Source organism: Protopterus annectens, chromosome 1.part0 (genome assembly GCF_019279795.1).
Source record: "Protopterus annectens isolate FY-2018-M chromosome 1.part0, PAN1.0, whole genome shotgun sequence".
In the NCBI taxonomy this organism is placed as follows: Eukaryota; Metazoa; Chordata; order Ceratodontiformes; family Protopteridae; genus Protopterus; species Protopterus annectens.
Window position 1 is genome coordinate 1,749,363,227 of NC_056725.1, and position 27,250 is coordinate 1,749,390,476.

At 39.8% G+C, this 27,250-nt stretch overlaps 1 protein-coding gene across 1 annotated transcript in view; it reads left to right on the forward strand.

Annotated features, from left to right (window-relative positions):
• The window catches only part of IGF2R (insulin like growth factor 2 receptor), a 2,372,344-nt gene that overhangs the window by 1,998,885 nt on the left and 346,209 nt on the right, over positions 1-27,250 (forward strand). The window contains exons 34-35 of the mRNA XM_044074918.1: positions 8,361-8,570; positions 21,610-21,759. Of these exons, the coding sequence (XP_043930853.1) occupies positions 8,361-8,570; positions 21,610-21,759 (360 nt within the window). The remainder of the gene's footprint in view (positions 1-8,360; positions 8,571-21,609; positions 21,760-27,250) is intronic.

The following is a 27,250-nucleotide window of genomic DNA, read 5'->3' on the forward strand; positions in this document are numbered from 1 at the left end:
TACTTAGTAGAGAAGATTTGAGAACAAGTGCTAGGCTTATAATATAGCAAGTTAGTCTGATTATACTAAGAGTAGAGCTTCCTTAAGGGAAAATTTGAAGAGCAGACTTGGCGGAGCCAGAAGAAGTTTAACCGGTGCTGTGCTATGCGCACAACCGTGCAAAGCCGTGCAAATGCGGATTTTAAACAGGGAACTTCAAAAGAGCTAGAAATGGTCCAAAACAACCAATTACTACAGCTCTTGTGCTGAGGTCACTTCCTACAGGGACAGGTAGGCTCAAGGCTCCCCACTCCCACTGGTGAGCAAAGAAACTTCCTTCTATCCAAGTAAGGTAATGGACAACACAGGAACTACACCACAGCCCAGAATACAGCAAAGCCTGTAAACTGGTCTAAACTAGTCGAGGAGATGCAGGAAAACAAGGATTATTCAGTGGCGGCTCGTGGCATCGGGCTGCCGGACTGCAGCCCCCTCAGCTAGACAGCTGAGTAGTTTATTTTGTTTTTTTTTATGTAAAAAAAAAAAAATCTGTTTTTCTACTTTAAATTTCGAGTCCGCAACTCGAAATTATGAGCATTGCGGGCTTCAATCGCAACAGCGTTTTTTTTTTTTTTTTTTTTTTTTTAATTCTTGCTGCAATGTTTTCATTGCAGCCCGGAGGAGCAAAGAAGGCATCATTGTGATGCCCAGAACTTCCCAGAAGTCTATGCGGTTGAGACACAAACCGCATAGATATGGAAGGGGCTCGGACTGCGACGTCCGCAGGCACGTCATGACGTGCTTGCTGGGCAAATGCTGCTGATTGGTTGTCGCTCTCTTCCCGGGCTTTATGTGCTGGGAAAAGAGCGAGAAGCAAACAGTTGCAGACAGTTTCAGTTATGGACTTGTGGATTAGATTATTGGATTTGTTTTTATTTGCTATTGGTTGGCAGCCTAGCAGCTGAAAAAGAAGAAGAAGAGGAAGAATTACATGTTGCAAGTATTATGCAAGCTAACAGGTAAACAATATATTTTAGAGAGCTCTAGAAAGAGAAGAGATTTTCTGTATTTGGGAATACTTTGAAAACGGACTAGTTTTTCTCTGGAAGGGAGTTGGTATTTGTGAAAAAAAGGTTGTATTTGTAGTATTATAGTCATTTGTTAGTAGAGGTAGTATTTACAAATTTTGTTACAAAAGATGAAAGGTAATTGCTGAGATGACCACCTAAGTTAGATGAAATGGAAATGGGTTTAGATGTTATTCCTAGCAGTAAAGCTAATTGTGTAACATTTGGATCATTGAAGAATGGCAGCACTGTCGCAAAGTATTTTAAATCCTATTAAAAAAAAGTTAGTGAGGTGACACCAAGAAGTGGTTTAGAAATGAAAAGTATGTGAAAGCAGCATTGATGAACCCTAAATGGACAGTATCACAGCACACCAATTTGAGTGCAGTCTCCATTTATGTATGAACTCTTTGAAGAACTATTTTTTCAGTTACTCAGCAGACAAGTCTTTAGGACAAAGTTTGTATTTTTAATTTTAGTAAGTAAAATGGTTAAGGTTTCTGCCTTAGAGCTCCAGGGTCTGAAGTTCAAACCTGATACTCCATTGCTATCTTTGTAGAGTGTGCATGTACTGCTTATGTTTGCAGTGTGTTTCTCTAAACAGTTTTTTTTTCTCCTCCCAAAAATATGCTAATTGAGCTGGCTACTGTAAATTCTAGTGGCCTACTTTTATCCACTTCCAGGTTTTGGAGGAGCCAAAGCTTAAAAGAGAATAAAGCACAGAAACTAATTTTAGATAGGCTACCAGTTTATCACAGAACACACACACACAAATGCGAACACACACACACACACACACATATGTACACATATAGACACACACACACACACGCGCTAGCACACACTCACACGCACACACAGAGTCACAAAATTCATTGTCTGTGGAATTTTAGAGGAAAATAAATGATAGGGAGAAGCCCATGCCAACACAGTGTGAATGCAGACTGCAGAGTAACCACCCGAGACAAGAACCAGTTCAGAGAACAAAGCACCACTATGCAAGCCACTCTAATGATATATTAAACATACCATTGTACATGTGACCTGGACCTGCAGACATTGGTAATATCAGAATGTTTTACTTACCTGGCTAGGAAATTAAATCACATTAAATGTTTTTTATAACTGTATTTTTATAACTGTATTTCATACATACTTTTTTAAACAAGCATCACTCACCCGTGATTGAGGTAACCCTCTCTCTCTATGCAGTAAATTTGTGAGTTTAAATAAGAAAGAGTGATACTCCATAGACAGATGATACTAAACATGGAAAATCAAGGATGTAGGAGCTCAGACAATCTGCCTGGAAAGTATCCGTCAATAAAAATATGAAAAAAATAATAATAATGTAAAATACGATATATAGCTATAGCTGTATTTACCTTTAAAGTTGTTCTTACTATGTAACAGTTTAGATAATTATAGATACAGTAAAAATAATTAAAATGAGGTACAACTAATGAAACTGTTGAATCTAGTAAGTTATTTATAATGATTACCTATGTGTAAAGTATAAGTAACTGTCTGGTGCAGAACTTCATTTATTGATGTCATGAATTGACATTTATATAGCACATTTGCAGTTTCAGTGTATAACTGGGTGACCTGATAGAATATAATGAAAATGCAAGATCATCCAAATAGTGTTAGTGATTTCCATATGTTTTCAGGATTATTATATCCCTGGAACCAAGGAAAAAGTATCCGTGTATTACTGTCTTACCTTTACTATTGTAGCTCATTACTGCTTCCCATCTGGGGCTTATTGTTATTATCAGTGATGGTTGTTGCCCTTCAATAAGTCAAAATCTCTTATGCTTGCTCTGTCATATATATGTATACTTCTTTGCATATTTTTTCATTTTCTTTTATTGCATTTTGCTATCCTACACCATTTCGTGTTCTGCTCTTGAAGTACTTTGGCAAAAATAAACTTTTTATATTCCTGTAGATCTCTCTTTAATTTGTATGTTTTACTTTGTTCTGTTTTAACAGCTTTTCTAACATCAGAATTTTCAGTGTAAATAATGATTCACTCTTTAATTGTTTCAAATGAGTAACTGTTTCTTATACCAATGATATTCATATGATTGCTTCTTGCATTGTTATATTTGTATTACAAATGCGCTTTCTGCTTATATAAACCATTACATCTGTAGTGGTGCTTTTCTAAGGCACAATTCTCACATCACAAAGAAACGTCTATGGTGTGGAATATACCTGCAACAGAAACTATATGCACCACCAGGTCAGTTAAAATTATGTTTTGTTTTATGATACAGAGCATGTCAGATACTATTTTATGTATTATTCTGAGATATTTGGACATTAAAATATTAGAAACAATGGTGAGAGCTGGACTGGAAAAGCAAAGGATGAAGGTGGCTGGAATCTCCTGATCTGACATTTTGCAGATAAAACTGAAGACACTAAAGTGGAAAGGAATAAAATAAATTATGAAGAAATAGTTTAGGAGCTGAAAAAGTGTGATGCAGAATAAGTGAGGTATAAATATAACAAAATGAGTAGTGATGAAGAGAGAGTTGTTAAAATGTGAGCTGAAACCACAGCTTTCTACCTCTTACTTCAAGAATCGGGGACAAAACCTAAAATGATCAAGGACAATGGTCTAAAGTTAGAGATTCATTTTAAAATGTAGTGGAACTCATTCAAAAAGGTAATAGAATAAGGTGATTTGGTTTTATAAAGCATTTATAAATAATGTGGCATCTGTAATCTAAATACTTTACGTTACTTATTAATTATAAAAAAAATCAGTGTTTTGCTATTAATCAAGCACATACAAGCTCGGGGAAAAGGGATATTTTCAGGCAAAAAACAAAGACATCTCTTTAAAAAGGGCATCTGATTAGTATTGCTGATGGTACCATGGTAGGCTAGGCAGAAGCAGAGGATCGGGGGCTAACAGCCAAAAGGGAATGTAGACAGGGAATTGAGCAAACAGTAACAATGTGCTGAGGGGGTCTCTAAAAATGAATAAAGTCCCAAGTGAAAAAGGAGTCAGAAATATCAAAGATACACTAGTTAGTATGATTTCTGGATGGCAGGGCTATAATATGAGTAGTTTGCATATGAAACAGAAAGAAATGCATTCCAACCTATTGGCTTTATTGTTTGCTTTATTTTCAAGAAAATGTTTATTGCTGCTATGACATTTCAGGATTACTAGACACAAGGACTGGCACGAAAACATTTGATTAAGTCAGCTTCTTTTCTTCTTGGTGGTACGTATGTATGTGTATCAGTACAATTATATTAATTATTTAATGAAATTATTAATTAATTCAATATTAGCCAGCCTTCGTATGTTAAATCGTGCATAATATGAGTACAATTTAGATGGCTTTATTTTAAAGAATTATATGGTAAACTCCAGAGAGTGTCAGTATGTAGTAATAGATTTCTGGAATGGATTTAGTTACATGGGCTCACAGCTTTGTGGAACAGGTTAAAATGTAGTAGCACTCTACAGTTAAAGTCTTAATTTCCTTTCTGTTTCTTTTCCATTGCTAGTTACTGAAAAAATGCACACATCAATTTTTCACTTAATCTAAACTACTTTGGGTTATCATTCAGGTTTTGTACACTTTTATTTTGCCAGCCTTTTGCAGAAAGCGTTTTTCTGATAATAGCAAAAAGCATCAGTAAAATTTGTCTGTCAGTATGTATGAAGTGTAAAATGTATCTAGAGTCTAGACTCAACTCTTTTTTTTTTTTTTGTTTTTGTTTTTGTTTGCTCTTCCTGCACTTCTGTATTAAGTGAGCTCCATCTAATGCCTACTCGTTTAGGAAATCTTAAGTAACAAATTCAAAAACTTGTGCTACTTCTTGAGAAAACAAACTAGTCTTTCAGAGTGAAATATTTTTATTTATACTTTCTTTATATGTATAATGTTAGTGAACCTTCTTATTAATAGACAATGTATGCATATGCTTAGAATAAACTGAAAGTCACAAAGGCCATTTTAATTTGCGTAGACAAAACAAATGGGCTGTTATGTCCAGCATGTGAACTGTGTGATAACATTATCAGATGTCACACAGTTTCGCTCAAACATTTGGTTATTAGCAGTGTTTCCAATGATTACCATGTCAGTACTGCTGCAAACTATAGTGTACATGCTTTTCCATAAAAATGATGTTACACTCTGTAGTCCCTGTTTGAAATGACAATGTATAGAGAGAAGTATAAGCACCTGGTAAGCTTTTTATGGATTTTTTTAAAGTGTGCTACTCCATTTGGCAAGATTATTTGATTTGTAGTTATACTGAAATGGATGCCTTTTAGCATGGTTATGTTTAGGTGTTATTCACTGATCAGGGTCCGGTTTAAGAGTTCAGTATTTCTGCTGTAAGTTGTAACGCTTATGCTGACAGCAGCTAATTTGACCTTCAAGTCTCTGTTTTAGCATTTCCTAAAAAAGATCCGATATCTACTGACCAGAACTGCTGAAATCTATGTTTTAAATATGAAATGCCTTATTTTAGCTTACCCTAATATGATTGTAAATAATCAATATGTTGATCAATGATGTGTAAAGTATAGAGAAATAACTTGCAGTTTTGTTTGTGTTGTGGATATTATAATTATTATTTGAAGTATAAAACATATTCTTGGCAAATTAATTCATACTCGTGCAAGACCTACTAAACTTTCTAAGTTTGTAAGAGCAACATGTAAAAATTGTCTGTATTTTTGGGCCTTTGTCCTACTTTTATTTATGGCTTTATCCAGATTTCTTGCTCTGAGGTTGAGAGTATATGAAATGTGTCAGGGCCATCGCCGTCAGCCAGAGACGTTTCAAATTGTAACATACTTGTTGTACCCCACTCCCCCATGTAGTGACTTTAGATGTGTCCAGGCAAGGAGCAGTTAGAGTATCCAAGGTAGACACAAGTACAATCATGGCTTTTAATCTGTACTTTATTTTGCAGAATGTTCTGGTTTTCTGTCATATTTTTATACTGTTTATTTATGCGTATTCAGAAAATACATTTTGTTGGTTGGCTGCTTGTTTTTTTATACTTGATTTTGACTGGCATTCTAGTAATGTATTTAAAAAGTAATTTATTTTTTCATGCCTCACAACCTTTGTTTCCATCTACATATTAAGTAAGCTGTCATGTAGCCAAGGTATTGCAATTTTTTTTCTTCTCTGCTTCATTTTGTCTTGATTGGACTCTCATAATGATAGTTTGGCACACAGGGTAGCAGTGTATTTAAAGTATCAGTTTTTGTGGTTTTGAGCATAGTGAAAGAATGCTAGCAAATGTACTTTTTCTGTAAGAATAAATGTTTACACACTTCACAGTCTTGGTTTCTGCACCTAAAGTAGCAAAATGTATGGTAACTTGTTGAGGGACATATTAGCCTCATGAGTGTGTGTGTGTGTGTGTGTGTGTGTGTGTGTGTGTGTGTGTATATGTGTATGTGTGTGTGTATATATGTGTGTGACTGAGCATTTATTTCATGTAAATAAGTAAGCATGTCAAGCATTGATCCCATTGCACCATAGTTCCACCCCGTTTAGTTGACCACACCCCTTCCTGTTGGCCCCGCCCATTCAGCTGTCTCCTGCAGCCCCCCTTTGATTTGAAGTCACCAGCCGCCACTGGGATTATTTTTTGTTTTTAGATAGAAACACACAGAAAATGCAGAAACAGTAATAAATCAGTTACACAGGCTAGCACACTTTAGTGGGCAGCCTCAACAGTTAAATTAAACAAACAAACTTTCTATCAAATTCGACTAAAATGTAAGTTTAAGTGCAGATATTAAATAATGCAGCAAACAGCTAAAAAAACAGTTTAAGCTTGTTTAGGGTAAGCTAGAGAAGGTATTTCAAGTAAAAAAAACAGCAAAGATCCTTAAATCCAGAAAGTAGTCGCTTTTCTGAGTTCTCTGTAGCTAGGACCACTCTGCAGGACCACAAGGAGCTTGTCTGAGTAGTATAGCCAGAAAAAAACGCCCAGAGGCGGATTTTAAACAGGGAACTTCAAAAGAGCTAGAAATGGTCCAAAACAACCAATTACTACAGCTCTTGTGCTGAGGTCACTTCCTACAGGGACAGGTAGGCTGCTCAAGGCTCCCCACTCCCAGTGGTGAGCAAAGAAACTTCCTTCTATCCAAGTAAGCTAATGGACAACACAGGAACTACACCACAGCCCAGAATACAGCAAAGCCTGTAAACTGGTCTAAACTCGTCGAGGAGAGGTGGGAAAACAAGGATTATTTTTTTTGTTTTTTTTTTGTTTTTAGATAGAAACACACAGAAAATACAGAAACAGTAATAAATCAGTTACACCGGCTAGCACACTTTAGTGGGCAGCCTCAACAGTTAAATTAAACAAACAAACTTTCGATCAAATTCGACTAAAATGTAACTTTAAGTGCAGATATTAAATAATACAGCAAACAGCTAAAAAAACAGTTTAAGCTTGTTTAGAAAATTTAGGAAAATGAAAATTCAACCAAATGATTGATTTTTAATCTGGCAGTATATTTATTAATTTTGCACGCGCGTGCATGTGTGTGTGTGTGTGTGTGTGTGTGTGTGTGTGTGTGTGTGTGTGTGTGTGTGTGTGTGTGTTCATGTAGGAGAAATACTTTCAAACTTTTTGATTTTAGGTAGGCCAGAAACTTGTCATTTGAATCACTGAATTTTGGTAGTACCTGAAAATTATTCCCAAAACTAGTCTGTCTGCATGGATAACAACTATATAAATTAAAAGAGCTGCAGACAACAGTTAGTCATGGTGTGACTGGTGATGGTTTTATGCTTTTTATGATGTCTGGAAAATATTTACAAATAAAACAACTTGCATAAGTGCTTTCTCACTTGTTTCACAGTACAGATTTATTTATTTTTAGTGTGTTTAAAAACATTAAAGCTTTTTTTATTTTAAATATTTTTGGAACACGTTTTGTAGTGCATTTGTGAACAAATCCACTTTTGTAGACATTAGAACCTCCATATGTTATCATTGTTCAGGAGTAAACAAGCTTTTCTTTTTATTCTTCTGTGAAATTTTTCAAAAGACACTCGTGCAGTACATTGATTATTTTGTAGGGAAATTTGAAAGAGGCATATTGGCTGTTTAAAAAAAGCTACACTTTTAAGTTGTTTAGTTTGAATAATACTTTAAAGATCATTTGATTAGAAAGATATTTTCTTGCAGGATTGCCAACATTGCTGTATTGTCTTTCAAGCTACATGAACTGTCACATAACTGTCTAAAATTGTGTCACCACACTTAAAGTAATATGTGTTTTCTTTTTATATATACCAGGTGAAGTGTTCTGTCCGAAATGGTACTTCAGTCATAGATTTAAGCCCACTAGTGCGGAAGACAAGTTATTACACAGCTGATGATGAGGAAATGTCTGACAAAACACCAGATTTCTATATTAGTATCTGTCAACCTCTGAACCCCATTCCTGGTGTTGTGTGCCCACCAGGTTCTTTTGTTTGCATGGATCCTGTGGATGGTCTGCCTATAGTAAGTACACTTCAAAGCTGTATTGCATTTTAAAAGTGCTCCTTCATGTTGAGTAGCATGTGACAGCTTTCCAAAGACCTTTACTTAACATATTTCATTAGCAAGACAAACTTTGTCTGTTTTGATTTAATATTTTATTAATTCGACTGGTAACCATTCGACTGTTTGTTTTGTTTTTCTGATTTTGGATTACTGTGGTCCAGACACACAAAATGACGTGACCCTGAAGTCTGGTTCTTGGTTTTGAGAATTAGGCTACACGGTACAGAACTCTTTCTCCGGTTGTTATATTTTGTTATCAGCTATATTTGTAGATGCTGAAATTCAATTGCTTCTGTAAAGTAAGGAAGTCCATGTTGTTTTTGATGTTTTGGTTTCTCTTGTCTAGTCATGTTGTCTTGATGTCAGCACTCTTGACATGATGTTGTGCAGCAAAGCGTTCTGTGTAAAGAAAATCATGTTGTCTTCAAATACGAAGAGGTTATGAACATTGTGGTTCCAGGACTACAGCTCATATAGTCAGTCAAAGTAAGGCAGGCTACTTGCAAAATCTAGTTGACTTAGTATCCTTACAGGGACTGTAGTTTCAGCTGTGGCTGCAGTGGTCACAGAGATTACAGTGGATGTTGAGGTGTCTGGGTGCCACTGATAAAGTAAATTTTCCATACTCCCCTCTCATACATTATACTGGAGCAGGATGCAGCTCTACAAATGTTGGAGGGGCCATCCTTTAAACACACACCCACAAAATGTGCTCTCTCTCTCTGAAAGAGTACAGTGTGACTATGTGTCTGGTATAGGAAACATCAGATTAACATGCTTTTAATTCATTTTACTGTGAAAAGGTTTTCATTATTCTTAAAAGTGTGTGTTTATAATTTTTTATTTTCTATTATATGTGTATTAATTAAAACAAAAATGTTCTTTAGGTTGTCTTTTGATTTTAATATTTATTACCAAGTAAAGAACACTGTCTATAACTACCTGATTTGCCCATTTTGTATGTAAAAACAGAAAAACCCAGCTGCATTTCTAGAATTCTTTCATCTTTTCTCACTTGGTCAGCTAACAAGTAGGTATCTTCAGGCCGTTCACTGAAAACGGTCTTGAGACGTGTACCCCCAGAAACCACATTGAGGGAAGGTGACTTGGGCTGTCCAGATGTCCTTACTGTTCCTTCCATGGTTGAACATATGAAACAATATTACATTCAGTGTACTGTGGAGCAGCCTCCTGAGTTTTTGTACCGCAGGCCAGGTGGTCACACTTGGGACTGAGTGGTCTTCATGGCAGGCCTCCCCGACAACTGTTGGATGTGCCAGCAAGGAATGAAGTGGCTCCAGTAGGTTATTCTGCATCATGTGATTTTTTGAAGTGGATTTGGACATTTGATGTCTACCATTTCTTTAGTATGTGTTGGGTTTTGCTATCAAAAGCATGTACAGTGCATCTTCAGGAATCGATCCTGGTGCTCGCACCAGTCCATGTGCACTCCTGTCCAGACGTAGTGCTGCCTTTGGCGAGTACATCCTCAGATGGTGGGACACAGTTGCCTGACCCTGATGTTTAGCCATAATGCACTTGATGCTTCACAATATGTAAGAGTGGGCTACCTCTCTCTGGAGCTATAGTGAGGAGGTTCATCTGTGTACTCATTTAGGAGTAAGATTTAGGAGCAAGAGGTCCTTGTCTCTGAAACGGGTAAGTGTAGTGAGCTCCCCACAAGATCATCTTTCATTTGGCAAGATTCTGAGGTTGCAGAAGTCCTCCTTGCACCAATCTGTGGCACCTCTGTAGTCTTTCTGGAAGCATCTCAGTCATTATTTCAGCATAAAGGGTAAAGGTAATGGTTACCCCTCCCTTGAAGCGTTTTGTGAAGGATGATGTCTTTAGAGCTGGAAGTGTCTTGATTCTGCTGACTCTGCTCCTAAGAAGGTAACTGCCTTATGTAAACTCCCAGTTGAGTGGACTGATATCCTTAGTGTCCCTTGTGTACTTCTACATATAATGTATGATATCCAGCAGAATTTTAAGACACCACACAGTAGGCAAGTGAGTGTTCTGCTATACTGCACTGAGATATAGTGCCCCGCTTATTTGTCTGACCTGTCTTAGTTCAAGTCTTTCTTAGTGGTTCAGGCCCAGGAAATGTTTTCTACCCTTCTTATTGTGAGGCCAAAGGAGGAGCAGAGCTTATTAAGACTGATGTTATGGCCATGGAAACAGGCTCAGGAATGTGCTTGTGTAAGATGATAAGACTCTGGCTTTTTTCTGTTAATGACACCCTCAGGCAAGCCATACCATGCCAGATGCTCTCTTTTGGAGAAGTCATCTTTGCACAGGCCTTCTGAAGAATATCTGGTTGATAACCTGTAAAAGATAAAATGGTCAGAGGTCACTGTGGAAGGGTATTCACAGTGATACTAACCCTTTCAGCTTCTTTTATGTCTCCCTATTTCTTGAAGAAGTTCTGAACTGCCTATTAAAAGGGGGGGCACTAGTTCTCTTGAGTGATGCCAGCTTGAAGACTGATCACAGAAGATCACTAGGTGCTAGCTATAGTGATGGAAAGTCATGTCTTAGGGCTCTAAGGCCCTCTACCTTAAAGATCGGAGTTCAGAGGCTAAGCTGTCTCTGCAGAGCTGTTGAGACAGGCTGAGACTGTAACCATTGGAGGTGGCATAGAGACTGTCGGAGATCTTTTCCTTTTAGTCAGCAGCTTAACTCATCATGGACAGCTCAGGTTGAGTATAAGCTGTTGATTAGTGGGAAAGTCAAAGCAGCATTATCTTGACTTGCCTACAGAGTCATCAGTACTACAGAAAAACTAAAATTATAGCAGCTTCTGCCTGGGAACAAGCACCCCTGCACCCCACACCTCCTTTATATTTATATATGCCTACCCCACAGCCACACTGTCATTGGAGAAAGGGAGACAGTCTGATGTCTCCATCTGTGATGCACATTGTTCAGCTGATACTTGATATGTTTAGTTATTAGAGAAAAGGGCCAGTTACGAAGCTCAGTATTATACCTGTTTAGGACTTACCTTTCAAGTAAAATGACTACACCTGGGAGTCCCTCCTTCAGAGAGAGAGGCAGATGAGTGGTCTTCCATCTTTTTGTTCTGAAGGGAATGGGAAACTGTGTAACTACTGTGACTTCAGCAAGCACATTTGGTTTGTGGAGTTCTGAATATTGAGACTCTTCATTTTCACATGTAAGTTTTTTAGCTGTTTTACCATTTTCTCATAACTTTGTTGTAGAAAAAAACAGCAGGACAACCACAACAGTAGACTTGACTTCAATAAAATTAACCGTAAAAAGAGGGCAAGCGCTTTTGCATATAACTACACTTCTTCAGATCCTATACAAAGTTAAACTCACATCCATATTATATAATGAAAAACAGCCAATCAGTAAACAAAACTTAACTTAATCTGTTAATTAGAATATAGGTGACCTCATCACATTTCTATAATTGTGCTTTTTCTTGAGTTTACGCCCATTTTCTCATAACTATTACTTCATTTCTCCCATATCTCTTTCCTTAATTTGGACTTGTTCCCTTCGTTCCCTCTCCAGGTTATCCCATTTATCAGCTAATCACTCTCAAGGCAGATGCATGTCGCCCAATAGCCTAGGCTCATTGTTAAGGTTAGCAGTCTTTAAACTTCCTTCTCCTCAGAATCATAACAAGGGTGGGTCCCAAAGGGGGCAGCTTCTGAATGCTGCTTCAGAAAGGCATTTCATCGTAGTGTGTGCACTAGGCTCTTGCTATAGATGGAGATCTGAGTTGATGTGGATCTGACTGTAAGCTGCAAATGTAGCAATAGTCTTGCTACAGTAAAAGTTTTTTTTTGTTTTGTTTTTTGCTCTTCGCTTGAAAGGTCAAGGATGAACAAGTGTACCACTGGTTTGCTACAGTGGAAGCTGAGGGGGTGGGACACTATATTGGGAACGAGCACTGGGCACTAGACGAGCAAACTACGGCTCTGCTTCTCCTTAGGAGATGTATGGGAAACCTCTAATGCATTTTTATGTTACTGTCTCTCTTCAGTTTCAGTGTCAGTAACACTGGGCCATGATCCGATTGGAATACGGAATTAGTTTTTTTTTTCTTTCTATGAAATGTACATGTTCTTTTGAAATCTAGAATCTATATAGTTGGCCAAGTTACCATACCTTGATGAATAAAAAGTAAATTTCACCTCCCCCCCCCCCCATTTGTGCCACACCTTCCAACTAAAATACCTTGCAATAATTGTGGAGGAAAACATATTCCCTAGTTACCTAATGGACTCTAAGGCTTTCTTTCACATCCCCCTTGTCACAGGTTATGTTTCAGCCCCCCCATTACTAGAATATCCTGCTGAAAATTCAAATCTCTCCAAAGGCTGCTCTAATAACATGTATTCCTAGTTTGGGAGGTAAATATCTTGATCCTATGGTTATCCTTATACTCTCCAAGCTTACTGTATCCTGCCAGCATGTGAGCAATGGGAACATTTCTATTTTAAGCCCTAATCCCACCTCCAGTGGTGATGTGAGCACATGTATCACCACATGGACTATCAGTACCTTACTTCTGTGCATGGGCAGAAAAAGGTTACCATTACAAGATTATGTAGCTGCAGTCCATGTCTCTACTGAAATTGGATCCTGGCTTACATGCTTGTTAGACCCCTGCCCTTAGCACTGGAATGCTATCCCCATAGCAACTCATTTCCCATCCTTCCTTCTCTGGCTGTTCCAGCACCTGAACTGCTGTTTGATCTCTTGTCATTTGGGTTGTAGTAGTCAGAGCTTTGTCTCTACACTGTAAAGATGAAGTTCTCCTAGCACAGTTATAGTGTGGTGCTGAATCACATCTCTTCTGTTTGTGAAGATGGCTACAAACACATTAACTTCAGCTCCCCCCGTGTGAAAACAAATACTGAGAAAAAGAAGTGCTGTTGAAACTGTCTTTTGGGTAAAATTCTGTTGCTGGCTGGTATGTATATTGCCTGGATACCTGCAAAGAAGAAATTTGGAAAACCTGAAAGAAAATCAGTCAGAAAAGATGAAAAGAAAATGCTGTCTGGAAAGGATTCAGCAGCTGTTCAGCAAAAAGCAGTTCAAACTTTAGTTTTGGTTCAAGAGATGACTTACAGCAATTTAGATGAAAAATAAATCAAAGCTATTCAGAGATGATTAAAATAATTGAAACATTGAAGGAATATATTAACACAAATAACAAAATGCTGGAAAAATAGAAGAAATGTTGACTAGCCATTCAGATTTACTGATAAAACCGCAAAAATCAACGATAAAAAAATTAAGAAAAAGCTGGCTAAGTATGAGACTTTTTAAGAAGAGTGGTTTCAGTAATTAGAGTGCACAGAGAAAACCTGAATTTTCAACTGTACCAGAGAAACCTGGAAGGAACAGACTGTATTAATTTTATGAAAGCACAAACAAGCAACTAGACTGGTATTCCACAGCCGGATATGTTAACTGAAAGTGCCTATCGAGTGTATGCTTCAAACCTAACCATGAGAAAGCAGATGAGGCCTGTATTAGTAAAGATGCACTCGTACCAACAGAAAGAGCTGATGCTCTTAAAATTGTGGCAGAAAGGAAAAGTATTAAAAAATTGGAGACAGCACAATGTTTGTAGAAAATAGTCATTCACTCTACACCAGGCAGAAGAGGAAAACATGTATCCCTGCAGTCAGGAAATGTTGAGAGGCAGATGTGAAATTCAAGTTACTATATCCAGCTGTCTTCAGAGTATTATTTCTTGTAGGATCATATACATTTTTGATGCAGAACAGGCTAAGGAGAAAATAAAAAAGTTTAGCCAACAAAAAGTGAGCCAGCAAGAAGAAAGTCAATGTCCTTCAAGGATGCATCTGCAGTCATCACATATGGGTTGTCCTGCCTCAGGCAGCCCTTCGATCGGCCGGATTCCAAAGTCTGGGTCTGGCGTCGGCTGATGTTGCCCCTTCCCCGACGTCAGAGCGCCTGGGGTATAAAAGCGTCAGCCGACGCCATCTTCCTCAGTCTTTCTTGCCGCATGGTGCCCGAAGCAGAAGCAGTTTGCAAGTGCCGGTCGGCCAGCTCCTGTAATTCAGCTAAACCGAAGACTTCAAAAGCTAAGTACCCTGTTGGGGACTCTTTCTTGCCTCAGCTGATGTCAGATAAAATTAATAATTGCTTAACTTGTGGGAAACAAATACCTCATAAGGAATTCCACTCTTACTGCCTACATTGCCTAGGCCCAGACCACGACGTCTCGGCCTGTTCCGCCTGTGCTTCCTTCAACCGACGCACTCTAAGACGTCGGTCGGAGTTTGCAGAGGAATTTTTTTGGGGCTAGTTTTGCTTACAAAATGCCGTCGGAGACTCCGACTTCACATTTAATACAGAAACGGAAGGACAAGGACCGACACACATGGTCCGCGGTTTCAGCTGAAACCACGGCCAGGCCTACTGCGAGTGTCTCGGTCTCGGCTGAAACCGAGTCCTTGGTACTACCGTCCACCGAAACCGTACAACCGACAACCTCGGCACCGGAGGCCACTACTGCATCGGTTGTTGAATCTCCTTTGGAATCTGGTGTCCAGGAACCTTCCGACACCATCCCCTTAGACAAAACTACACCAGCACGTGGTGCAGCCAGACCTCCTGCATCCATGTCTATTAAGGCATTCTCTAGGACTAAAGCTGCTAAACACTCAAAATCTATGCCTCCCAGGGTTATCCCTCAGGGACCCACTACAAGTTCTCAGATCCTTAGTCTAGCAGAGGACCTTATTTCATTAATTAGGGGCTCTCAGCCTCATCCGGACAGGGGCTCTCAACCTCCTACAGAAAAAAGGCCCAGGGTTGAGCCCTCTGATCCCCTCTCCTCAGATGAGGCCTCTGATGGCTCTGCTCTCTCGGACTACCAGGAAGAGGCTTTTTGCAGCCTATGAGGATTCAGATGCAGAGGAATCTATCCCTTCGGCCTCCCCTCCTGAAGAACTGTCTTTTGGGGAAACTCTGCACACTATGAGGGAGCATTTCCAATGGCAGGGCCAGGAATTCTCTGATTCCAGGAAGAGATTAAGGACCTTCTTGCATTTGCCTCAGCATAGACCTTTGGCTTTTCCCCCTGTTTTGAATGTCATTGATGATGTGTACTCTGAATCTAGCACAACCCCTGACACTCTCCCTCCGGCTCCTGCCAAACCCGATGGGTACTACAGGGTCCCGGAATCACACCTTTTCCTTTACAAGGCCCACTCTGCTGATCCAGAAACTATCTCCCAGGGCCCTAAAGGGGTTGCAGCTGTCACTACAAAACATCCACTCCCCTCTGAAAGGGAGTCCAGGGCTTTAGAGCGATGGGGTAAAAAAGTGTATACTTCTGCTACCCTTTCTATGAGGGCTTTAAACTGTCAATTTCATATGATACAGTACCAAGAATATTTGTTAGATGAATTGCATAAAAAGTTGTCTCCACCTGAACCCCTAGGTCGCAAATCACTTCAGGATCTGGTACATAACTCTCAACAGGTTAGCAACCATTTCTTGCAGTGTGGTTATGGTGCATTGGAAGCTTCATGTAGGTCAGCTATGACAGGTGCAGTCATACGTAGGCATGCTTGGCTGAAGGAACAATCTCTGCCAGACCATGTTAAAGCAAAGCTTCTGGATGCTCCACTGGAAAAGCAAAAGTTATTTGGCTCCACTGCTCAGGAGGTCTTAAATTTGAAGAAAAGGCAAAATCTGTACAAACAGTCAAAGATTTTATGCAAGTCCAACCACCAAGATTCAGCAGAAATTGGCCTTCCAACAACTGGTCCTTTCCAGACACAGACAGATTTCAGAGAGGCAAGAACAGGCGTGCCAGAGGTAGAGGGCAAGCTAGAGGCTCCTACAGAGGACGTCAATGGCAGCATCCCAACCAGAGAGGTGGTGCAGGGCCTACAACTGCTGCACAAGGACAGACTCAATGACTTTACTTTGACACCGCCAACCAGGGCTCAGTTGGAAGCACCTTTGGGCGGAAAGCTCTCCTTATTTTCAGAAAATTGGCACATTATTACAAGGGACAAATGGACACTACAAATAATAGACAAAGGATACAGGTTCCATTTCCACACATTACCGAAAAGAAAAGGCATGCCAGACCTGCCACCAAATCAAAGGGCAGAGGCTTTGAAACAAATCTCCAACTTAATGAAAATGAAAGCAATAGAAAAGGTTCCTCTCTCGGAACAAGGTCAAGGATTTTATTCCAGACTCTTCCTTGTTCCAAGAAAAGAAAAGCAATGGAGGCCTATTCTCGACTTGTCCGTACTAAATACTAATCTCATTGTGCCAAAATTCAAAATGCTGACTCTACAGCAACTCCTTCCCATGCTGGGCAAGGGGTCTTGGCTGGTAACTCTGGACCTCAAGAAGCATACCTGCATGTCCCTATCAGACAAAGCTGCAGAAGACACCTCAGATTTCTTGCAGGTTCAGAGCATTATCAATTCTCAGCATTGCCCTTTGGCTTATCTACTGCGCCCAGAGTATTCACTAAATGCCTGGCATCAGTAATTGCACACTGCAGACTTCAGGGGATGCAAATATACCCGTATCTGGACGACTGCCTTATACAAGCGGACAGCCAACAAATTTTGGTAAAACACTTGAATTATGCCATCTATCTTCTCCAGGCCTTGGGATATACAGTCAACATTCACAAGTCAAGACTTGTACCATCCCAAAGAATAACTTTTCTGGGTGCGGATCTAGACACAACCACCCAAATAGCTTTCCTCACAGAAGAAAAACAAAACCAACTACCGGATTACTTCAAAAACCTGTCAAGACAAACTCAGCTGACTGCAAGAAAAATCCTGCAGACCCTGGGTTACATGGCTTCTTGCATTCTTCTGATTCCTCAAGCAAGGCTACATATGAGGAAACTCCAATGGTACCTAAGGAGTTTATGGACTCAGCACAGTCACAGCTTGGAAACTTTGATACCACTCATCCCATGCCTTCAAAGGGAATTTCTGTGGTGGGCTCAAGCAAGCCAGTCAAACAGGGGTTTGCCCTTCAGCAAACCAATAGCCAGCCAAACCATTACAACGGACGCTTCAGACCACGGATGGGGAGCGCACATGGAAGGATGATGCATTCAAGGACTATGGTCACAAAAAGAGCTACGCATGCACATAAACCAAAAGGAAATGCTGGCAGTGATACATGCAATCGAGGCCTTCAAACTCTTTCTGCATCAAGGCCACCTGCTAATAAAAACAGACAACACCACAGTTATGTGGTACATAAACAAACAAGGAAGCACCCATTCTTACCCTCTTTGCAGACTGGCAATGAATCTATGGGAACTTTCCCTGACTCTCAAAATACAGCTGCAATCCCAGTTTGTACCAGGAAAGGACAATATACTGGCGGACAGCTTAAGCAGGAACATCATGGATGCACACGAATGGATGCTGCACCCAGACATCTTCCATCAGATAACACAATCATGGGGGAGACCGGACATCGACCTCTTTGCCTCCCCACACAATCATCAGCTGGACAAATTCTGCACAAGGACATGCCACCCACAAGCATGGAAAGTGGACGCCCTCTCTTTCAGCTGGAGAGCTCTAACAGTGTATGCATTCCCACCTCTTCCATTAATGACCAAGGTCTTACTGAATCAGGGCAGAGCAGCCAAGAGTGATTCTGATAGCTCCGGACTGGCCAAGACAGCACTGGTACACATTGCTAAAGAGCATGTCACGGACAAAACCATGGCTTCTGCCACAATGGACACTTCTCCTGACACAGCACAATTACAAAACTCTGCATTCCAACCTGAAAACGTTACAGCTAGCTGCCTGGAAAATACCTTGACTCATCACCAGGATAAGCTATCCAAGAGAGTGAAGGATATCATCATGGAAGCTCGCAGGCCTTCCACACGAAAGGCATACTCAGCAAAATGGAAAAGATTTCACACCTGGAGCACTTCAAAGGGCCTAGATGCAACAGTTATGAACATGGCGCATATCTTGGAATATTTAGCAGAAATGCTCCACAATGGTCTGTCTTACTCTTGCATTAAAATTCATGCTTCAGCAATTTCAGCAGAGTACAATACTGATCCACCTGTCTTCTCTCATCCTCTGCTAAGACAGTTTCTAAGAGGAATTAAAAACATCAATCCTCCAAGGAAACCACCACTGCCTACTTGGGACCTTAACTTCGTGTTGGAAAAACTAACACTGCCTCCCTTTGAACCAGCAGCATCTGCAGAACTACAGTTCCTCTCTTGGAAGACTGCCTTCCTTCTGGCCATAACCTCAGCAAGAAGAGTATCTGAGTTACAGGCCCTCATGGCAGTACAGCCATTTCTTATTTTTCATCAAGACAGAGTCTCATTGAGAACCAATCCTTCATTTATGCCTAAGGTGGTATCTAGGGTCTCATTAAACCAAGCTATTCACCTGCCTACCTTCTTTCCAAATCCACAAAACAAAGGGGAAAAGCTTCTGCACACCCTGGACATACACAGACAGTTGCGCTACTACTTGGACAGAACAAAAAATTACAGAAAAACTGACCAGTTGTTTGTAGCATATGCTGCTGGTGCACAAGGAAAAGCAATTTCCAAGCAGACAGTTTCAAAATGGATAGGGAATTGCATTCATTTCTGTTACTCCTTTCATGGAAAAACTGTGCCAGCTAACATTAGACCTCATTCGACCAGAGCCACAGCCACCTCCACAGCCTTCTTAAGAGGGGTGGCTACCAAGGACATTTTAGAAGCTGCTACATGGAGCTCTGTGCATACATTTTCCAAGCATTACAACTTACCTTTATATTCCAGATCCAGAGCAGGCTTTGCTACGGCAGTCCTGCAGGGCATTTTAGCTACACCATCCTTTACATAGATCCTCCACCCCCAGATTGGCTATGGTATTCTACCCATATGTGATGACTGCAGATGCATCCTTGAAGGACATAGTACAGTTTTGTACCTACCATAAATGTAGATGTCCGATAGGTATGCATCTGCAGTCAGGTTTACCCTCCCTTCTTCCTCTCTGTGGTATTCCTTGGGTACATTCCCCTCTCATAGCTAGCTGGGGTTATCTATTATGGTGTATTTGTTTTTATATATGTATATATTTTTGTGCATGTTTGGAATTTATTGCATTTCTCCAAATTTAGCCTTCCTTAGAGGGCACCTGGCATCTGGGGCAAGAAAAACTGAGGAAGATGGCGTCGGCTGATGCTTTTATACCCCAGGCGCTCTGACGTCGGGGAAGGGGCGACATCAGCCGACGCCGGACCCAGACTTTGGAATCCGGCCGACCGAAGGGCTGCCTGAGGCAGGACAACCCATATGTGATGACTGCAGATGCATACCTATCGGACATCTACATTTATGGTAGGTACAAAACTGTACTTTCTCCTGACAGAAAAATCATAGAGAGATTTTACCAGTGAAACCATTTCCAATGTTCCAAAGTAAAAACGATTTAGTGGCAGAAAAAAAAAAAAACAGGAGTTGACTAGAAGAATCAGGAGTACTTTGGCCTTGAATCAGAGTCTGGTTTTGGGAGATGGAGGTGAACAGGAAGTAGACCAGCACTACTGAAACTAGTGAATGTGTGACTGTGAAACATCAATCATATTTGTGAACTATGGCTTTGTAAGAAAAAGTGGCTGAAAAAGACTGGATTTTTTTCTTTGTTAAACTTGTGGGTGGACTGTAAAGTATATTCCCCACTTTGCTAATATTTAGAAGGGCACTAATTGGGTAAAAGTGTTTTATGATTTGTTTTCTGAGTAGTTGAGAAAAGATCTTTTTTTCCCCATTAAAATCTCTTTAACTGTTTGCTTCTGGACCTAGCCTTAGACAGAAGTTTGTCTTTTGAACAGCAAAGAGAATTCCCTGATAACATATTGCTGGTGCTTCTCGGCTGCCAAGGTGACTTTTCAGGTTTCTCTGTAGTTTTAGCACATTTTGTTTGCAAGATCTGCTACCCTATGATGACTTGAGAACCCAATGATACAAGTACAAACAGTATTAAGGCTCATATTGGAGTTCCAGTTGAGGGTGGGTGGTCATCAGGGTTCAGCTGAGATCCCACTGCTATTCATATTCATACTTGTGATGAACTACGTTAACAAGTAGAACAGATAAAGATATATAGAGACACACACACTGTTTTTCTTTGATTTTCATTTGTAGGTAAGTATACAAGTTATTTAAAGATGAATTCTGAACATTGGTTCCCCACATTTACTTGTTCAGATTATCAGTTATACTTTGAATCTTGTGCTGTCAGATTTGTCAGGCACAGCAAGTTCAAAATGCAATCAGAGCTGTTAAGTGGTTAGTCCAGTGTTATCTTAAATCCCTGCCTCTTTGTCTGTCACAGTTAGTTTCTTAGTTTTGCTTCATCTGACTTTTAGTGCATACCTTTTCCTTTCCTCTGCTCATGTTCACTACTTTCTAATGGAGTACCTTGTAAATGTAGTACGGAGTCTGCTAGGTGCCACTCCCCACCCAGAGCAGATGGTAGCCGCCTTGAGGGATATGATGATCCTTTGTCATCTTCTGGTCACTGTTAGTTATTTTGTGTCATTTTCTAAAAACAAGTCATGCATGTTGTCAGGAGATACTGTAATTTAGCAGATTGACACATTCATTTACAGTCACTCAAAGGCAGTGATACTTTGCCTATTAAAATACAAGTTGTGATCTGATTACCCTGTAAGTGAGGTGATGAAACTAAACTTGTATTAAATACTCTCTTCCATACAACTAGTCACACATTAATTTATGACATACATCAGAAAATGTTTTTTTATGCTTTTACCTTTTCTGGCAAAAATTTAATTGTATAAATTAAAAATATAGTTAGTTGGATTTCCAGAGCATTTGCTGTCAGTATGTCCATGCTAAGTAATCTGTTTAAATTGCAAATACCTACTGCAGTACTGGTATAATATATTTGTTCAAATTATCCCTTTCCTTTTTAAAATTTTTTAGAGCATTGGCCGTAGCAGTGAACCACCCCAGATTAATTCCGCAATTCAAGAAGTCTACATCAGTTTCAACAGCACCACTCAATGTTCAGAAAATAAAGCTGTTAACTATAGTTCTCTTGTTGTTTTCCATTGTAACAAAGGTACAGACCTGGTAAGTTTGTTATATTTGTACTTTATCTTTGGAGGTTTAACTTTTTTCTTCTGCATGCTGATATGTTATTGTTTTTCCTGGCATGCAATCTTTGTGCATACAATTTATGTGGGTTTGCATTCAAGGAAAAGAAATGCAGGCCGAACCGTCTGTTCCAGCTTCTGCTGTGTACTTTGCTTTCTTGCTAAGAAAAATATAGATTTCTTTATCAAATGTTAACCATTAGAATGCACAAACTTGTTACATCCGATGGATTTTTCATAGTATACTTAGCAAACTCATGTGGCAAATGTGATTTGTGCATTTTGTTGCTCAATGAAGAAGTAAATGTTTTTGCAGTAACTTTGGGTCCTGGAAGTATGTTTCTTTTCTAACTTTATGACCAAGTACCAATGCAGTGTTGAGTGCCTTACATTTTGGTTAGCTTTAAATGGTATAGCTTGCCAGTATTCTATTCTTATTCCCAGACTGTTTGTTTGAAATAATGCTGGTTTCTGTAAGAAGTTACCAGTCTGAGAAGGTTTGGCAGTAATGAATTGCTTACTGCTGTCTGCAGTAACTACCTGTAGCCACCAATGTTTGTTGCAGTATAAACTGAGAGAGCATGATTTCTACTTTCATATTTTGAAGTTTCTTTTCCGTCTATACTGCTGGCCACCAGAACACTTACTTGTTTACTTTTAAGTGTGGTCCTCCTCTGGACTTTTATAAAAGAAGTTTACTACCTTTCAATTTTTGTTTACAAAATTCATTATATTGTTTGTTAAATTGTTGCTTGGATGCAGCTTTAGGAAAAAAAAATCCTCCTCTGTGGAGAGACTTGCCTACTTTAAATCTTACAGCTGAATGTTGTGTTTTTGTGGTTACTTTGCATTGTATTATAAATTTTTTTAGTTGTAAGGCAGACATTATAAACTCTCTAATTTTCTATTCCTTCCAGTTATTTATTCTAGGCTTAAAATAAACTCTTCTGAATTCTTTCTGAAGTAATTTATAAAGGGGATGACACTGCAGTATATATTCTTTTTTTACTGTGTAAGTAATAATTTATCTGATAAAGAAGAAATCCTAAAATAAATTTTTAGTTTTTTCCGCAGAAAGCATGGTAGAGGATTCTGGCTCAGGTCTGTCAGTTGACAAACTGTTTTTCAAAAGTAGAAATGGTTTCTAGTTCTGTGCCTTATATTTCATTCACCTCAAAAGTTGTGTTTTCCCCCGGGAAGAATTTTAATAAATTAGTGAAATAAGGTTTGAAATCTGGTAAACCAGTTTTTAATTTGTTTTTATTATAAAAAAATAGCTGTGTGTTTTAGAAGGAGAGAAATAACGTTCATCTCCTGTCCCATAGGTATGGGTTAAGCAGTAATAGTAATGTTCAGAAAGTGAAGAAATTGGAAGATTCCCCCTCCCATCAAATATATTTCTTTTGAGGTTTCTCTGCCATTATTGGCAAAGCATTTTGTTTTCACTGAATTGGTCCGAAGTAAAAAGTAAGACTGTCCTACTGTAGGTGTGCAGCATGATGACTCACTGGTTAAGGTCTCTGCCACTTGGCTCCAGGGACTCTGATTCATTCCTGACCTCTAGTCATTGTGCTCGGTTTGCATGTTCTCCTCGTGTCTGCATAGGTTTTCTTCAGGTACTGCTGCATACAAGCTCTGAAAAACATGCTGGTTGAGTGTGATCTGTAAACTTGTGTGTATACTGTGTCCCAGAATTTACCCTTGTATTTTGGACCGGATCTTGGCTTAGATGTGTATGAGGTAGACCATTGCACTTACTTGCTTAACAAGTGACTAAATTATATTTTTTGATGCTTCTGCTCCTTTTTGTCGTACTTTCTCATCTCATTGATTCATTCAGGACTTTTAAGGAAACTGCTTTTTTTTCATTTGAAAGATTTTCCCATGTCATCTTTTAAAAATGTAGATAATCTTTACACAGCACCTGTAAAGTATGTTGATAGGTATGGATTTTTTCATTCTTCATGTTGATGCATCCTACAGCAAAGTCTTGTACAAAAGAATTTTGATGGTTCTTTTTTAAGAACAAATACAGTAAATAAGGTGTCCCATTGCCACTGAGGCAGGGCATTCTGTGTTGGGCATCAGAGAGCTGCTTGGAGGAGGGGTAGAAGAATAAGCACTTGATAGCCACTTGTCTTTCTGTGGTGGATGGTTTGGAGAAAATCCCATTTGGGGGGGGCAACCCTCAAGTAGTGCATGGCAGAAATGTTTCCATGTGGAGTGGAAAGGAACATGTATGCCTACACACTGCATGACTCCAGCTGCATTCCATGTGCAGGTTCCCAGGAAACATAAGAAAAATTGTAAATTTCCATTGGACTTTTTCATTTTATAGATTCCTAGATTTATATATTGTTACTAGGCTAATGACCCAGGGGGCTTTTCTAAGCTTAGCTGAGTTTTTCCCCAAAAATAATGATGTTCAGTATCCAAGTAAGACAGTGAGGGCCAAGCATTTACAAGCTACCTTTGCCCATAAGGGACATGGGTACCAGGCCCATGTAAATTTCCTATTCCCCATCCCCTGGTCTAGGTTGCTGTTACACTGGGTAATAGATGAACTCAGCTTCACATTGATGGGAAGCTTGTTATGTAGGAGGGGCAGTCTGTCTCTCCAGCATGTTCTCTTTAAGTCACAGCCAAAATTCAGGTTCTTAGACCTTGTATTTCTGATACTGTTTTACTTATGAATATGCAGGAGATATGTAAGTGTGGGGTTTGCGAATGCACTGTAAGCCAAACACAGATCACCCCTTAACTATCTATAGGAGACAGAGTAGAGGGGAAAAGTTTTAAGGCACTCGGCGTAAGGCAGGTTTGTTACACCTTATATCCTTTTTGTAAGGAACCTTTGAGGTCACTGTAGTTGCTGCATATTCCTGGTCAGGTGCATACGGAAGGGAACATTGTACTCTGGTCTGAGTAGAGCAGAATACAGTGAGATAATGACCTCTTTGAAACTAAATACCATGACCTTACTTTAAGTTGCACAACATAAAAGGATTTCCTCACCACCGTGGCCATGTGGTAGATGAAGTTAAGGCTACTGTCTAGGTACATACCGAGATCCCTGACCACTGGGCCTACTCTTAGGGGTGTATTATCAACATAGTAATTAGCTGGGATGGTTGACTTGCCAAATGGTACAATTATGCATTTCTTATCATTGAGTTTAAGACCATGGCTTAGCACCATTTGTTAGTCAGAGACAGACCTTCTTGAAGAATGCTAGTGACTGCAGGGGAGTTGATGATAACCCCCCAGCTTGCAATAATCTGCAGACTTACTCGGCCATAAACCTTCATCATTTGCTTCCATTTCAGAGAAAGAAATGCCAAAAAGGAGCAGAACCAGTACTGAGCTCTGGAAAGTGCATCGATGACTTATTCCCTAGTAATGGTTGGGACAATTGTAGTATGTGGTATTTCCTTTGGACTGTTGAGTGGGGGGTGAAATTTTAGCTGAACCTGTCAGCTAAAAGATTGGCAGTGGTCCCTAGTTCAGTGTGGATGATGGCATTTACAATAAGTTCTGCGCATTGTTACACATCTCCCCTGAGGTTTCTGATGTAGCTGTAGAAAGCTTTGTGGTTGCCCTTTGCCTGAGGTGCTTTTTTTTTTTCAAATTTAGTCTTTGAAGTATTAATTTAACCCTTTTAGCTGCCTGTTTAGATTGGTCAGGGAGCTTTTACAATATATGGCTTTGTTCCTGCTACACTTGATCAATATTATTTTATTTTGTTGTATAGCCAATTGATATTGTGATTCCACCAGGGTTACTTTGTCTTTTGAATTTATCTTATTCTTAACACGAATGGGCACAGCTTGCTCTCTGCAGCTATCAGTGTGGCTGTACAGTGATTTTATAAATAGCTCAACCTAGGCTATGGTGTTTACTGGATTTGTGGGTGCTTGGAATTTAGCTAAGGTGTTGCTTAATAGAGAGAGGTTAGCCTTGGAATAGTTCATAAAGGTTTCTGGATCCCGGGATTTAATTTTTATTTGAAGTAATACTGCCTTATGGTTAGATCTGATGAGTTAAGACATTACATTGGGGGAGGAACATCAGCCACCCCCCACCCATATTCTCCATATTCGTGAGTACAAGATCAAGGATGTTTGTACTCCTAGTAGGAGAATGGACCAACTGTTCCAGGATGTTGGCATTAAGTTTATGAATCTCTGGGCTTGTGCATTAGAAGTGGTGTAGGATTCCCAGTCTACAGAGGGGTAGTTGAGATCCCCAATGAATATTGTATTGGGTTGAATGTTGAGGGACTCTAGCACAGTGCAATAGCTAGTATGATATATCCTTCCATATCGCAAGAGATCTCTTGCCAAGGATAGCTCAGAGTCCAGACAGTATAAAGCCTTTAGAGTTTACAGGCATTATACATCACATGAATGATCTCCACGCAAAGCGAGCACACACCTCGGAACTTCTTTGCTGCCATCTGAACACCATCATCAAACATTGGTTTGAACACTCTTCTTCTGTGCTGGTTACTGATCTTTCAGGTAAGTGCCCTGTTGGTGTTCTTTCTTATCTTCTCTCTTATTTAAATGTTGGCTGTGGCACCATTCAAGCTGTGCTACCTGTCCAGGAAGGGAAGGGTTTTTATTCCAGAATGTTTCTGGTCCCCAGGAAGGAAGGCACCTGGACACCAATTCTGGACCTTTTTCAACTCAACACCTTTTTAAAGGTTTCTGTTTTCTAGATATTGTCCCTCCAATCTTTGTTCCCTCTTCTTCTTCTCCAGCATTTCTGGTATTTGTGGATCACATGGATGCCTATCTTCACATCCCCATCCACCCCTTTTTCATGAATTTTTTGCATTTCTGTGTTTCTTCCTTGAATTTTCATCTCTCTGCTTTGCCATTTGGCCTCTCTACTACCCCAGGGATATTTTCCAAATGCCTAGCTCCTGTCATTGCCTTTTGCAGGTTTGGGGGGGGGGTTCATATGTTTCCTTATTTGGCCAACCTACTCAGTCAGGCTTCATCCCCCAAGGTTTTGCTTCAAGACTTCCAGTTTATTGTTTTCCTGCTGCAGAGCCTGGGGTGTACTATAAACTTTCAAAAATCCATCCTGGTTCCTTCTCAGGATCATGTTGCAGGATCCAGACTATTCCTATGCTGGCACCCCTGCCTTTTCCCAAGGCTCACACTCTGATTTTCCAGTCTCTTCTTACTCACTTCAGTCACAGCCAGGGATTTTCTCAGGAACCCTGGGTTTATGGCTTCCACCATTCCTATGCTGCCTTTACCCAGGTTCCATATGAGAAAACTCCAGTGGTACCTCAAGTCATTGTGGCTTCAACACTGCCATCCCCTGAATTTTCTAGTTGCCTTCCTTTCCTGTTTCAGGCTTGAGTTTCAGTGGTGGATTCATCAGCTTTCTCTCCACCCAGGGCTTCCTTCCTAAGACCTCAGTTTTGTTTTTGAAAAATTGCCTCAGGCTTCTTT